The sequence below is a fragment of the Trachypithecus francoisi genome, unplaced genomic scaffold (genome assembly GCF_009764315.1).
Source record: "Trachypithecus francoisi isolate TF-2019V2 unplaced genomic scaffold, Tfra_2.0 Lachesis_group5, whole genome shotgun sequence".
Taxonomy (NCBI): domain Eukaryota; kingdom Metazoa; phylum Chordata; class Mammalia; order Primates; family Cercopithecidae; genus Trachypithecus; species Trachypithecus francoisi.
In genome coordinates, this window is record NW_022681470.1 from 77360055 (window position 1) to 77374766 (window position 14712).

At 36.3% G+C, this 14712-nt stretch overlaps 1 protein-coding gene across 1 annotated transcript in view; it reads left to right on the forward strand.

Moving 5' to 3' along the window:
- The window catches only part of IARS2 (isoleucyl-tRNA synthetase 2, mitochondrial), a 74325-nt gene that overhangs the window by 36611 nt on the left and 23002 nt on the right, over positions 1–14712 (forward strand). Inside the window, exons 12-14 of the mRNA XM_033199152.1 lie at positions 1221–1381; positions 12494–12596; positions 14167–14260. Of these exons, the coding sequence (XP_033055043.1) occupies positions 1221–1381; positions 12494–12596; positions 14167–14260 (358 nt within the window). The remainder of the gene's footprint in view (positions 1–1220; positions 1382–12493; positions 12597–14166; positions 14261–14712) is intronic.

A 14712-nucleotide genomic window follows, 5' to 3' on the forward strand; every position in this document is an offset into this window, starting at 1 on the left:
TCAAACTCCTGACCTCAGGTGATCCGCCCACCTCAGCATCCCAAAGTGCTGGGATTACAGGTGTGAGCCACCATGCCTGGCCAGACTCTTTAAAGCATAATTCCCATGCCATTATCACTACCTTTAAAAAGTAATATTTATTCCTTAGCAAAATCAAATATCTAGTCAATATTCACATTTCTTAGACTTTTAAACCAAGTGTAGCATTAATCAAATTGATTTGTAGAGATTCTGTCATTCTGCCAATAGGTGGTGCTACAGAGAGCTTTGGGGGAGGGAACTTCTGGTAGTTATGGTGAGTGAGGAAACCATTTAAACCTTCTCTGAAAATGTAAAAATGATTTTATTAATGGATAGAAAGATTTTTAAAAATGAGGTTAGCATTTTGACCTTTTTGGAGACTGTTAAACATTTTTGCTGTACAATTAATCTTTTGCTAATTGACAAATTAAATTAAATGGTAGTAGTTTTCAACCTTATTATGGAAGTGGAGGAAGGGAGCTTTCTTGAGAGGAAATAACTGTTATCCATTTGTTGATAGAGAGAGATATATATATTTATTTATTTTAGAGACAGGCTCTTGCTCTGTTGCCCAGGCTGGAGTGTAGTGCCATGCTCCTTGCCCACTGCAACCTTGAACTCTTGGGCTCAAGTGATCCTCCCACCTCAGCCTCCCAAAATGCTGGGATTACAGGTTTGAGCCACATGCTTGGGCTTATTTTGAGAAAGTGTTTTCCATAGTGTAAACTATATTATGTAAAATTAGGTATATTACAATCTTTTTTTGGCAGACTATGATAGTAATTTATTTCTTAAGCATTCTAAAAAATGGTGGAAATCAAGTTTGAATTGATTTTAACTATAGTTTAGTGAAGAATAATAGTTCTATGAAAGCTTTTATTACCAGTTTTGATCTAGAGTTGGTGTAAATTAGAAATTGGTACGAAATCTTTTGTAACATTGTTAAAAAATACAACAATGCTCCTGATATTATCACTGTTCCTGATATTATTTACTAAGTTCTTCGTGGCTCCATTTTTACTTTGGCTTATTTGCTCTGAAATCTTTTAGTTTTTTAGTTGTTTTTTTGAGGGGAGGGTAAGGGAGGCATGTGAATGGCTACAAACATCCAAAAGAAAGAAATGCATTTGGAAAATTGATTGTTCTAGAATATTTGTTCTACTTTCTCTCACAAGACTTGATTTATGAATTAATTGCAGGAATTGTTAAAAAAGGTGAAATTTATTCCTGGATCAGCACTGAATGGCATGGTTGAAATGATGGACAGGCGGCCATATTGGTGTATATCAAGGCAAAGAGTTTGGGGTGTTCCAATTCCTGTGTTTCATCATAAGACAAAGGATGAATACTTGATCAACAGGTAGAATGCTTTCTGAAATTTTTTAGTGTTTTAAAGTGAATTATTTTTTCTTCAAAAATCGAAAAATAATGTGGATAAGATTGAGAACTGTTTATATATGTTAAATAAAATATGCTAAAATAGTCTTTTGGGGAACTAAAATATAAACTCAGAAAGATTCTATCATACAGTTAAAATATTAAAAACTAGATTTTCTTAAATATTGATACTTAGAAGTAAAGGCTCTGATTTTTTTTTTTCTGTGAGAATTTATTGGGCTGTATTAAGGTATCGTGGATCCAAAGATGGACAATGTTTAGCAGGGGAGCCTGAAATGTAATTTTTCTTCAGGAATGAAGAGAATCACTCTCATATTCTGAATCTGCTTTCCTTTTAAGTGGAAATAGGATTATGTAATTATGTAGATACTTAAAATTTAAGAAATTATAATATAGCTAAATGCACATGATTACACTGATCATTATATTCCCAGTTCTTCTTTCTTTTTTTTTTTTTTTAATTTGGAAAGATAATAGATGGACATAATGAACAATTCATATTAGAAAAGCTTGTATACTGAAAAGTAAGCTTTTTCCTACTCCAGGTACCCAGAACCTTTTCTTGAGGCAGTCATTGTTTACAGTTATTTCTGAATCTTTCCAGAAAAAAATGAATTCTTCTGTCAGCATATACATATGTTTATACAAAAGGGAGTATCTCTATCTTCTGCTCTGTGCCTAGATTTTTTTCACTTTATGTGTTATAGTTTATTCCAAATCACTACACATAGATCTGCCTCGTTCTTAAACTTTATTAAGGCATACTTTACATACTGTAAAATTCGTGACTGGGCACAGTGGCTTATGCCTGTAATCCCAGCACTTTGGGAGGCCAAGGCGGGTAGGTCATGAGGTCAGGAGTTCAAGACCAGCCTGGCCAAGATGGTGAAACCCCGTCTCTACTGAAAATACAAAAATTAGCCAGGTGTGGTGGCGGGCACTTGTAATCTCAGGTACTCGGAAGGGTCAGGTAGAGAACTGCTTGAACCTGGGAGGCGGAGGTTGCAGTGAACCAAGATCACGCCACTGGACTCCAGCCTGGGCGACAGAGCGAGACTCCGTCTCAAAAAAATTAAGAAAGAAAAAAATTTATTATAAGTGATTTATACTAAATTTATTCACTTTAGCAGCCACTATCACAATTGTGTCTTAGAATAATTCTTTTATCCTGAAGAGTTCCCTTTTGTGCTTTTTGAAAGAGAAGTTGCTTGGAAATCTATGAGCTTTGGAGAATGGCAACTGAATTTGAACCCAGGCTTTGCCATTCACTGTGTGTGAGACTCTGAGGAATTTACTTAACCTCTGGCTCCTTTATAAAATAGGAAAAGCAATGGTTGCAGGTAGACTGTTACGAATACTAAATAATAAATGCAAACTACTTGGTGTAAAGCACAGTATTCCATAGATGATGCGCCGTTCATGTATTCACTCGAGAAACATTGTTATGTGGGTGCAATGGCTCACGCCTGTAATCCCAGCACTTTGGGAGGCCAAGGCGGCAGGATTGCTTGAAGCTAGCAGTTCCCAACTGGGCAACAGTGAGAACCCATCTCTACAGAAAAATTTAAAAATTAGCTGGTGTAGTGGTGTGGGCCTGTAGTCCCAGCTCCTTGGGAGGCTCAGGCAAGAAGATCGCTCAAGTACAGGAGTTTGAGGTTATAGTGAGCTATGATCATGCCACTGCACTCCAGCCTGGCTGACAGAGCAAGACATTGTCTCTTCAGAACAAAACAAAACAGAACACATTGTTAAGCACTTAGTATGTGTCCATGCTAGGAACTGCTAGTAGCTACAGTGAACAAGACTGACGTGGCCCCTGTTTTTAATGAGATAATAATCTAGCTAGTTGATCTTCTAGTATTATTACGGACGCTTTGAGTGTTGTTGCTGTTTTTCACAGATGTGGAGAGGGGAATGTTAATTATTCCTTTTAGGAACACATTCTCGATTTTCATTTTCTTTGAGCAATTTCTTTTAATTTGGTGAATGGAATTTTTTCTAAGTTATGCTGCTAAGGAGTTTAAACTTTTAAGTAGACTTGAGTAAGAGTATGTTTTAGGAAAAGAAAGTAGAGGCTAGAGACTGGAAAGTCATTGGAAAGCTATTTCAATATTATAAGTTGGAGCTGAGGTAAGAACTCTATGAAGAATCTAAATATTGTTGCTGTGTTGATCTTATAGAGCTTGGTCAGATGTAAACTACTAATATCTTAATACCCGTATTAAGAATTAATGTAAATTCTGTCCAGTTCAGATTATTTTATTTTATTTTTGATACAGTCTCACTTTGTCACCCAAGCAGGAGTGCAGTGGTGTGATCTTGGCTCACTACGACCTCCTCTTCCCAGGTTCAAGTGATTCTCCCTCCTCAGCCTCCTGAGTAGCAGGGACTACAGGCACATGCCACTGACCTGGCTAATTCTTGTATTTTTAGTAGAGATGGGCTCTTGCCATATTGACGAAGCTGGTCTTGAACGCCTGGCCACAAAGGATCCATCTGCCTCTGCCTCCCAGAGTGCTGAGATTACAGGCATGAGCCACCATGCCCAGCCTCAAACTTAGTTTAAAAGAAAAAGAATTAAAGTGGTTATAGCTAAGATGAATTTCCACAGGCATTTGTTTAAAATTTCACACTGGAGAGTTGGTTTTGTTTTGGCAAGTTTTATAAGCCATGTCATTGTCTCTTCTTTTTTTTTTTTTTTCTTTTCTTTTCTTTTTTTTTTTTTTGAGACACAGTTTTACTCTTGTTGCCTAGGCTGGAATGCAATGGCGTGATCTCGGCTCACTGCAACCTCCACCTCCCAGGTTCAAGTGATTCTCCTGCCTCAGCCTCCTGAGTAGCTGGGATTAGAGGCATGCGCCACCACGCCCAGCTGATTTTATATATATATAAAATATATATATATAAAATTTTATATATATATATATTTTATGTATATATAAAATATATATAAAACGGGGTTTCTCCATGTTGGTCAGGCTGGTCTCAAACTCCCGACCTCAAGTGATCCACCTGCCTTGGCCTCCCAAAGTGCTGGGATTACAGGCAGGAGCCACTGTGCCTGGCTACTCTTCTTTTTATTATTTGGAGAGCAAGATGTCTAGGGAATTTCACTGAAGTGATTGAGGTGGGTGGGAATTCCTTGGTGAAATAGCCCTCTGGACTCTGAGGTGGATCGTATGTATGTATTAGTAAATAGAGCAAACTGGTTTAATTGATACATCCTGATAAATAAATGGTACATAGGTTGACTGGTCATTAAGTTAGGTTAGATAAATATGAGGTTTCTCAGAAAAACACAAACAAGTTTTCATTAGGTATATTTATGTTTTAATTACTCAATACATTTACATGATAGTGTTACAGATTATCTTCTGCATACCTGTCATTGCGTTGGTTGCATGGTGTTCATCGATTTCTGATACTGAAGTAGCACAGTCATACAGAATATTGGCCTAAAGAAATGACAGACAAACTCAGCTGTAGTGTCTGTCAATTCATAGGTCATTTTCCTGTATACCATTTCTGAATGATGACTTTAATCCTCTTCCATTATTGGATCTTTTTGGTGTTGCAAAACTTGAATTTAAGAAAATTGATATTAATTCTTATTACTTGTTAATTTTATAAAACAGGCTGAAAGTTTATCTTTTTTTCTGCCGGAATCAAATGAGAGTCCAAGTGACCACAATTTTCTGTCTTTCTTTATTATACCTTTCCATTGTATCAAGTTGGTAACCATCAAAAGTAACAGCATCTCCACTGGAAATTGGTACACAGTCCACATGGAGTTGCTGTTACACTTGATAACACCATTAAACATATAAGGAGATTCCTTTTGCTCATCATGCGATCTGTACATTATCTCTAAGTATACTTGTTTCACAGAAGAAAGTCAACATTTATTCATGTTCTGAATAAGTTTAGGGACTATTAGATTTGAAGCGCTGATGTTTTATTTTGATTTGAATTAATAGTGTCATTTGCATTTTAGATCATATTTGTATTTTCTCAAGAAATAATTCCATTTCTGACTTTACTGTCATTGGTCATTTTTTGAATCTGTGATATAATGCCATTAGAATTTAGGTTGAAATCTATTACTAGTCAATAAAAACAGAAGAAATAATTTTTAGCATAAATCAGATAAAATTTAGAAACACTGGCTACCTGGGAAGGAAAGGAAGTTAGTTAAATTTCTTTCATCATTTCAGACAGTTATAATCACTTTCATGCTATTAATGCTATGGTTAACATAGGGAAACTTAGCCCCTAACTTCTGGAAATCATGAGCAATTTAGTAAAAATAGCCAAGGAATTTCCAATATAATTTGAGTGTTAACTTTAGCTACCTCAATTTTTTTCTCAATTAACAATAATAAACCTTTTGTTCAAAAAATGTATGTTCATTAAATAAAGAAAAATTTCTCCAAAATGATTTTCTGTCACCTTTAAAACATAAGTCAAGGATTAAATTAAAAATAGAATTTCCCCTCCCAAATTTAACTTTGTTCTAGAATTAAATTTAGTAAACAAATGTGAAACATTTAGCCTCTTACCTCATTCTTCTTCCAGTAAGTTACAGAAGAAAAGTTGTCTTAATAATCCTTAGTATTTTTGCTTATAAAGACAAAACACAGAAGACAGTGGGATGACAGCCGTAGTTTCTTTGTTGCTTAGTAAGCTTAATGCTGTTTAATGTCCGTTACACGCTAAATAAGCCTCATTCCAGTTGATATCAAAGTTCAGAGTGATTGGCTGGTATCATAGTTGCTCATGCTACCTAGTGGATTTTCTCATTTTGAAACCTAAGAAGGGACGCATAATGCTTGTGCTGACATAAGGCCTTTGAGTAAAGTACAAGGTTTTATGATGGATTTATTACTTTATGAAATAAGCACTAAGATGGAAGCATATAGATTATATCCGGATAAGTGGTTTCACCCACTTTTATCAGCAGTCATTTATACTGATCTTTGGGTTATAGGTTAACTATGAGTTTGTGTTAAGTATAAGATAATATTAAAGAAATAAAGGGAGAATTCTTAAATTTCAGATAAATTAGAATTTTTCTTGTATTTTTTCTGAAGAATATTAAATATCACAAAGAAATAGAAAATTGTTTAAAAATTTTTTTAGGAAACAGAAAATTGTTTAAAAAATCTTTTAAGTATTATCTTGGTTTCATTATAAAAAAATTCCACCTGTAAGTATTTACCCAAAGGAAGTAGGACTAATACCTCTTGTGTGAAGATGTGTATTAAGATGTCCAATACAGTTGTTTATAAAGAAACATAATGATATACAAAAGAAGATGTAATTTAATTAGTTTTAGAAGAATGAATATGCACCTGTTAAAAATGTCAGCTTAGCTCTTAATGGTTGCCTAGTTCCTTGTGTATGAAAAGCAAATGAATATAACATATCCAACGTTCAGATTTTGTTAGATGTTTGTCACATCTCTATAATGAATATCTTTTGAGCACTTGTTCACAGTTAACTTTATATACATTTTTCAAATTATCTTTTTATATTTTGTTTGAACATTAAATGTATCTTTGTTTTTATCATCATTATACCTAGCCCAAGTTTGTGGGTTATATGTCTGTTTATTTTTATTGTAATTTTTGTTTTCAAAACTCTCTGTCACACTTTTTTTTTTTTTTTTTGAGACGGAGTCTTGCTCTTGTTCCCCAGGCTGGAGTGCAATGGTGGGATCTTGGCTCACTGCAATCTCTGCCTCCCGGGTTCAAGCGATTCTCCTTTTTCATTCTCTCAAGTAGCTGGGATTACAGGCATGCGCCACCATGCCTGGCTAATTTTTGTATTTTTAGTAGAGATGGGGTTTCTCCATGTAGGTCAGGCTGGTCTCCAACTCCCCACGTCAGGTAATCCGCCCGCCTCGGCCTCCCAAAGTGCTGGGATTACAGGAGTGAGCCACCGCGCCTGCCCTCAAAACTCTCTGTCACACTTTCTTTGTTTTGTTTTGAGTCTCGCTCTGTCGCCCAGGCTGGAGTGCAGTGGCACGATCTCGGCTCACTGCAAGCTCCACCTCCCGGGTTCAGGCCATTCTCCTGCCTCAACCTCCCGAGTAGCTGGGACTACAGGTGCCCGCCACCTCGCCCGGCTAATTTTTGTATTTTTAGTAGAGAGGGAGTTTCACCGTGTTAGCCAGAATGGTCTCGATCTCCTGACCTCGTGATCCGCCCGCTTCAGCCTCCGAAAGTGCTGGGATTACAGGCGTGAGTCATCGCGCCTGGCCTTTTTTTTTTTTTTTTTTTTGAGACGGAGTCTCGCTCTATTGCCAGGCTGGAGTACATTGGCGCAATCGCAGCTCACTGCAGCCTCAGCCTCCGGGGTTCAAGTGATCCTGCTGCCTCAGCATCCCCCAAGGGGCTGAGACTACAGTCACGCACCACCATACCTGGCTAATTTTTGTATTTTTATAGAGACCGGGTTTTGCCATGTTGCCCAGGCTGGTCTTGAAGTCCTTAGCTCAAGGGATTCACCTACCTTAGCCTTCCAATGTGCTAGGATTGCAGGTGTGAACCACCGTGCCCACCCAAAATTAAATTATTCAATTGACAAAAATCGCATATATTATGTACAACATGTTTTGAAATATGTATGCATTGTGGAATGGCTAAATCTAGCTAATTAACATATATTTGTTGGGTTTTTCTTTATTCATTTTAAAATTAACTTTATTATTTTAAAAATATAAATAATTTATCTAGAATCTCAAAATAGAACCTAATTATAGAACATAATGCTTACTAAAGTACATTTAGTAGACTTTATTTAGAACATGATGTTTTCATAATTCACAGTATAAAGGAAGGAAGGAAGTCTTGCTCTCTAAAATTAGTGAGACTTGCTATCTTAATGAGATAAAGCTTCGTCCCTTAAAAATGTTTCATGTTTCTTTTGGATACATTGAACAAATTTTTCTTTTGTTCTGATTCCTATACAAATGTAACAAGGAAAAAAAATCTGAAGTATGTTGTTTTATTTACAATAGCCTTTTTGAAATTGGATTTTTAAAAATGATTGCAGGATCGCTTTTCATTGGTGTAGCTAATGTGTAGTTATGTTGTTTCTCGTAAGTGTAATTAGGTAAGCTAAAAGAAAAACCTTTCTTCCTCGCTAAGAGACTTTTGTTAGTTTTTTAAAAAGGTTTTTAAATTTGCAAATAAAGTCTATATAAAACACAAAATTACATTTCTTATATTAAAATATGTTCTATATCTAACTAAATTACTAATATCGCTATAAAAAATGTAGCAATTAAAATGAACTTTAGATTAGAGGTGTCTGACTAAACTTGGTGGGATTTTATGGTTGCTTTAATAACATGCCAACAGCAAAATTGGAATATTTCTTTCTTAATGCTTTTAGTTAATACTTAGTACGTTACTTGAATATAGTTAAATAACATTTAAAATGTCACTGAATTTTCTGATATTTAGGAATATGAAAAAGAACTCATTTTTATTTTTTTAAAATAGATGTGGCGTCTTTACTATGTTGCCCAGGCTGGTCTTGAACTCTTGGGCTCAAGTGATCCTCTTGCCTTGGACACCCAGAGTGCTAGGATTGTAGTCATGAGCCACCGTGCCAGGCCAAGAATATGAAAAAGAGCTTAGTTTTATTAAAGTTGAATTTAGGATTCTCAAATATGGATGTGGAGCTGGGTATGGTGGCTCACAACCCATAATCCCAGCATTTTGGGAGGCTAAGACTGGAGGATTGCATGAGGCCAGGTTTTCGAGACCAGCCTGAGCAACAAAGCGAGATTCCCATCTCTAGAGGGGGTGGAAAAAAAAAAAAAAAGCAGAGCATCTTGGCATGGGCCTGTAGTCCCAGCTACTCGGGAGGCTGAGGCGGGAGAATTACATGACACAGGAGTTCAAGGCTTCAAGTGAGCTATGATCATGCCACTGCAATCCAACTTGGGCCACCGAGTGACACCTTGTCTCAAAAAAATTTAATTAATTAATTAAAATAAATGGATATATTTCATCTATAGTCATAAAGTTACTCACTTTTCATTAGTTATTAGGACTTTTTCTGTTAAGAATAAAAAGTTTCACCTAGTCTTCTTCATCACAACTTTTTCCAGTGTTTATAGAAACTGAAACTCAAAAAATAATATGATTTATTCCTGTCATTTTCCAGTAAATCATAGGTAGAGTCTGGTTTTTGGACTTAGTACTTGCTGTGTCAACATACTAATCTCCTGCGACTGCCTAGTTTCTCACTTCATCTCTGATACGCAGTCTTCACTCTATGCCTGGGTAAAAGAGCCTTTCTGCCATTGCTTGGCAAACTCCAGAGAGTAAGAGTGTGAATTCAGTTACAGTGTTGTCTTTATAGATGAGTTAGAGAGGCAGAATAAAGAAGTAAAAACACCACACCAAACTATGTTTGATTTAGGAAACACAAATTCAAGCCCTATTTTTAACTGTTACTTGCTTAGCCTCATTTAAGGAACCCTAAGGTGTAGAACAAATCACCTGTCAAGACCCACTGTATATTTCTGTGAATCCAATTAACAAGTGCTTGTAAAGTGCTTTGAAAAAGATATGTGGTATATGTATACATGCTTTTGGTTAATGCTCTTTATCCTAACATTTCTACCGTATTTGCTAAATTAATATGACATTTGAGACATTTACTTTTACTTTGATATTATTTTTATGTGTTTTTCCAATACATTTACTGTTTTACTCTTTACCTAAACTTGCCAGTCTAATAATAACATTGTAAAAAAGAAAGGCAAATGACACCCATTTTTAGAATTATTATTTTTTAATGAGAATTTCATTAGTATGAAGTGTTATGTACTGTAATTGTGCATATATTTGCGTGTAAATGTACTTTACTAGTATCTCTCTTTTATGGTTGTAATTTTTTTTTTTTTCTTTTGGTCTTTAGATTTATTCAGGTTTTTCTGTTATACTATGTTCATATTTTCTTAACTGAAAATGTTCTGGGCAAACTATGTAAAATAGTAATGTGTAACTAAATACTATTGTCATATAACTAGGTAGTTATTACGTAAGGTTTTTATGATCTGATAACATAAAAGTTTATCTTTACTGTTAAAGTCCATCTAAAATGATTCAGTGTCTTAGAAACATACATTTATGCCCATTTTCTTTTCTCATTGTAAGTTCTTCAAAGTACATGATGGTAGCATTATACTTTTAAAATCTATCCTTCATAGAATACCAACTTAGTGATATCCAGCTTTTATAAGGTATTTCAAATTTAAATTTGTAGAGCATATTTATTTGTTTATTTATTGTTTTTTTTTTGAGACAGAGTCTCGCTCTGTTGCCTAGGCTGGAGTGCAGTAGCATGATCTCGGCTCACTGCAAGCTCTGCCTCCTGGGTTCGCGCCATTCTCCTGCCTCAGCCTCCCCAGTAGCTGGGACTACAGGCACCTGCCACCATGCCTGGCTAATTTTTTTTGTATTTAATAGAAATGGGATTTCACCATGTTAGCCAGGATGGTCTCAATCTCCTGACCTTGTGATCCACCCGCCTCGGCCTCCCAAAGTGCTGGGATTACAGGCGTGAGCCACTGTGCCCGGCCTGTAGAGCATATTTAATTTATACTCATTTGATTTTGCTTTCCACAACAATTTTTGGTAAACACTTCATTTATCTGTGAATTATCAGGCCCAGACCTCACGTCAAATAATCAGTTTGAAAAATGCCTACATAATATTTATTCAAATGTGCCAGATATTGTTCTATGTGTTTTATATTTATTAACTCAGTTAATATTCATAGGAAGTCTCTTAATGATGCTTTTACTATTTGTGTTTTACAAATGAGGAAACTGAGGCACAGAAATGTTAAGCGCCTTGCCTGGGTTCAAGTGGTGGAGCCAGAAATTAAGCCAAAGCCTCCTGCTGGCAGGATCCATGCTCTTGGCCATTATATGTACTGTGACTAAATGAAAAGCAACTAGAGGAAGCTGTAATAGCAACAAAGCTGCAATAATAAATTCAATATTCTAATAAATTAAAAATGTTATTTTTGTGAGAAACTATAGTATGTTTTTTTTCCTTGAGTTTAATTTTCAAATAATTTATTACTGTCTATCTTCCCAAAGATATGACCAGTTCTGTTACTTATTTGATAGGGGTTGATTGGTTTTCTGTCATGTGTTAGGTACTGTACTAAGTTTTGTATGTATAGTCTCATTTAGTTTGTAGTTGTTCGAGGGAAGTGTCTAGGATTACTACAATGTTAAGTTTCATCAGGGGAGGGTCTTGCGTATTTTGCCAACTGCTGTATCTCTAGTGCCCGTACCCAAGACACTGGAGGTGTTCAGTAGTTTCTGAACAATGAATTAGATTATTCTTAACAGAAGGGAAAGCTAGGTCTTAAAGAAGTTTTAGTACTTATGCATGATCATAAATACAAAGTGACAGTCAGAATATAAGCCTGGATATCTGTCATCACAGTCTTTGCTCTAGTATGGCATTGCATCTTATGCAGATGCCTGTAAGCAGGGAGGGAGTCCTGGAAGGTTTTCAAGCAGAGAATTAGTGTGATAAAAGCAGTTTAGGAATGCATCTATTTCAAGGTCTGTTTTGTAAATTAAAGGGATGAGGGTAGGGGGAAGTGCTCTCAGACCATTGATTGCATCAGTTTAGTTTTCAGGGAATGAGGTTGGATTGATAGAGTGTGAGTGGGAACCACTGTAAACTTTCAAAGGTAGAACTGAGAGTATGTGTTGGTTTAATTTAGGCAGAAATCAGAAGAGGAAAGATAATTAGGATGTTTCGAGTATAAGTACCTGTATAGAAAATAGATTAGTAAAAAATAGGTAAATCAGTAATGGAAACAGGGTGGTCAGAAGAAGCCCTTTTTTTTTCTTTTTAAGGATATGTATAATCAATTTTTTATTTATATTGAATTTAAAATGATAGCAGCTTTTCAAACTAAGGTTTGAGGAAAAAGATAGGAAAAGAAATCACTATTTGTTAATTTTAAAATGTTTGTTATTCATCACAATAGTTAATTTAATAATTCTGCCATGTCCCCCCTGAAATAGCCAAACCATTGAGCATATTGTTAAACTAGTGGAACAGCACGGCAGTGATATCTGGTGGACTCTTCCCCCTGAGCAACTTCTTCCAAAAGAAGTCTTATCTGAGGTAAATTTCTGTTTGTATTTAACAGCTTTTGTGGTATTACAGGACTTGATGACAACAAGAGAAATTCTTGAGCGTTAAAAAAGCATCTTATGTAAAGTTAATAAATTTATTTACTGTAAATTAGAAGCTAATGCAGTTTGAAAGTAGACATTTTGTTTAACTATAGAACTGTAGTATTTAAGGCTGGGTGTGATGGCTCACACCTGTAATCCCAGCACTTTGAAAGGTTGAGGCAGGCAGATAGCTTGAGTCTATGAGTTTGAGACCAGCGTGGGCTGTTAACATGGCAAAACCCTGTCTCTACAAAAAAAAAAAAAAAAGTATAAAAATTAGCTGGGCATTGTGGCATGCGCCTGTAGTTCCAACTACTCGGGAAGTTGAGGTGGGAGGATGGCTTGAGCCTGGAAGATAGGTTGCAGTGAGCTGAGATTGGGCCACTGCACTGCAGCCTGGGTTACAGAGTGAGAGCCCGTCCCCACAAAACAAAGTGTAGTATTAGGTCGGGCGCAGTGGTGCACACCTGTAATCCCAGCACTTTGGGAAGCCGAGAAGGGCTGATCACCTGAGGTCAGGAATTCAAAACCAGCCTGGCCAACATGGTAAAACCTCATCTCTGCTTAAAAAAAAAAAAAAAAAAAACAGGCTGGGCTCGATGGCTCACGCCTGTAATCCCAGCACTTTGGGAGGCCGAGGTGGGTGGATCACGAAGTCAGGAGATCAAGACCATCCTGGCTAACATGGTGAAACCCCGTCTCTACTAAAAATACAAAAAATTAGCTGGGCGCGACGGCGAGCCCCTGTAGTCCCAGCTACTCGGGAGGTTGAGACAGGAGAATGGCGTGAACCCAGGAGGCAGAGCTTGCAGTGAGCAGAGATTGCGCCACTGCACTGTAGCCTGGGCAACAGAGTGAAACTCTGTCTCAAAAAAAAAAAAAAAAAGAAAAGAAAAAAGAAAAAATCTGCCAGGCATGATGGTGCAACATGCCTTGAGTCCTAGCTACTCAGGAGGCTGAGGCAGGAGAATAGCTTGAACCCAGGAGACGGAGATTGCAGTGAGCCGAGATTGTGCCGTTGCACTCCAGGCTGGGCGACAGAATGAGACTCTGTCTCAAAAAAAAAAAAAAACAAAATGTAGTATTTAATAAAGTAGTGGAATGTGAGGGTCAATTGTTACCTCATTGAGGGCCAGGATTGATTAATGTTGACTAAGCTCATGTAATTTACTGTGAGAGAACAGTGCCTAATGTTACATCAGGCCTTTGTAGGATCTGTAGTAGAGTTAGCTGATTGTATCACACATTAAAATATCCAAATTTAAAGTTAATTTCAAGAAAATAAAAACCAATTCATATTACATTGGTAAATATGTAATTCAGTGGCCACAGATACTTTTAAATGTGAATGGAGGGAGTTGTACTTAACTGTGAAATGCTTAAAAATACTGTAAATTTCATCTAAAAATGTGAACTTAATGGTTGCATTTCATTTTCTGAAGACTTTTGGGGTACAGTATTTGTTGTCTGTATTGTGATCTTTGTGTACCTAACATGCTTTTACATTATCTTACTAGGTTGGTGGCCCTGATGCCTTGGAGTATGTGCCAGGTCAGGATATTTTGGACATCTGGTTTGATAGTGGAACTTCATGGTCTCACGTTCTTCCAGGTAATTTTAAAAAATAGATATATGCTGATCAAGACGTTTTGAAAATATGGAATTGGTATTTAGAAGGGATCTATAATCAAAACCTTTTTTTGTGTATGTGCTTTATTTGGAGATCTGCTATATTTTAGACCTGGAAGGACCCTTAGAGTTTACTTAATCCAATGATTTCTAAACCTTTTTCTGTTTTTCTAGATGAAATTTCATGTAGAATTTACAATACAGAAAATAGTTAAAAATGGGAATATTTTTCCTCCTTTCAACCAGTTCATTCTCCTTGGCCACTTGGCAAGCCCAAGGCACCTAGTTTTGTAAAACAAAGTTTGGAAGTCACTGAAATACTCTGACCTCATCATTTTTCAGAAGAGAAAATGAAATTGACTTAGAGCCAAGTTAGGTGATAGTCACATAGCTTAATAGTGTCAAACTAGAACTGAAGTACCCTGATTTTCAGT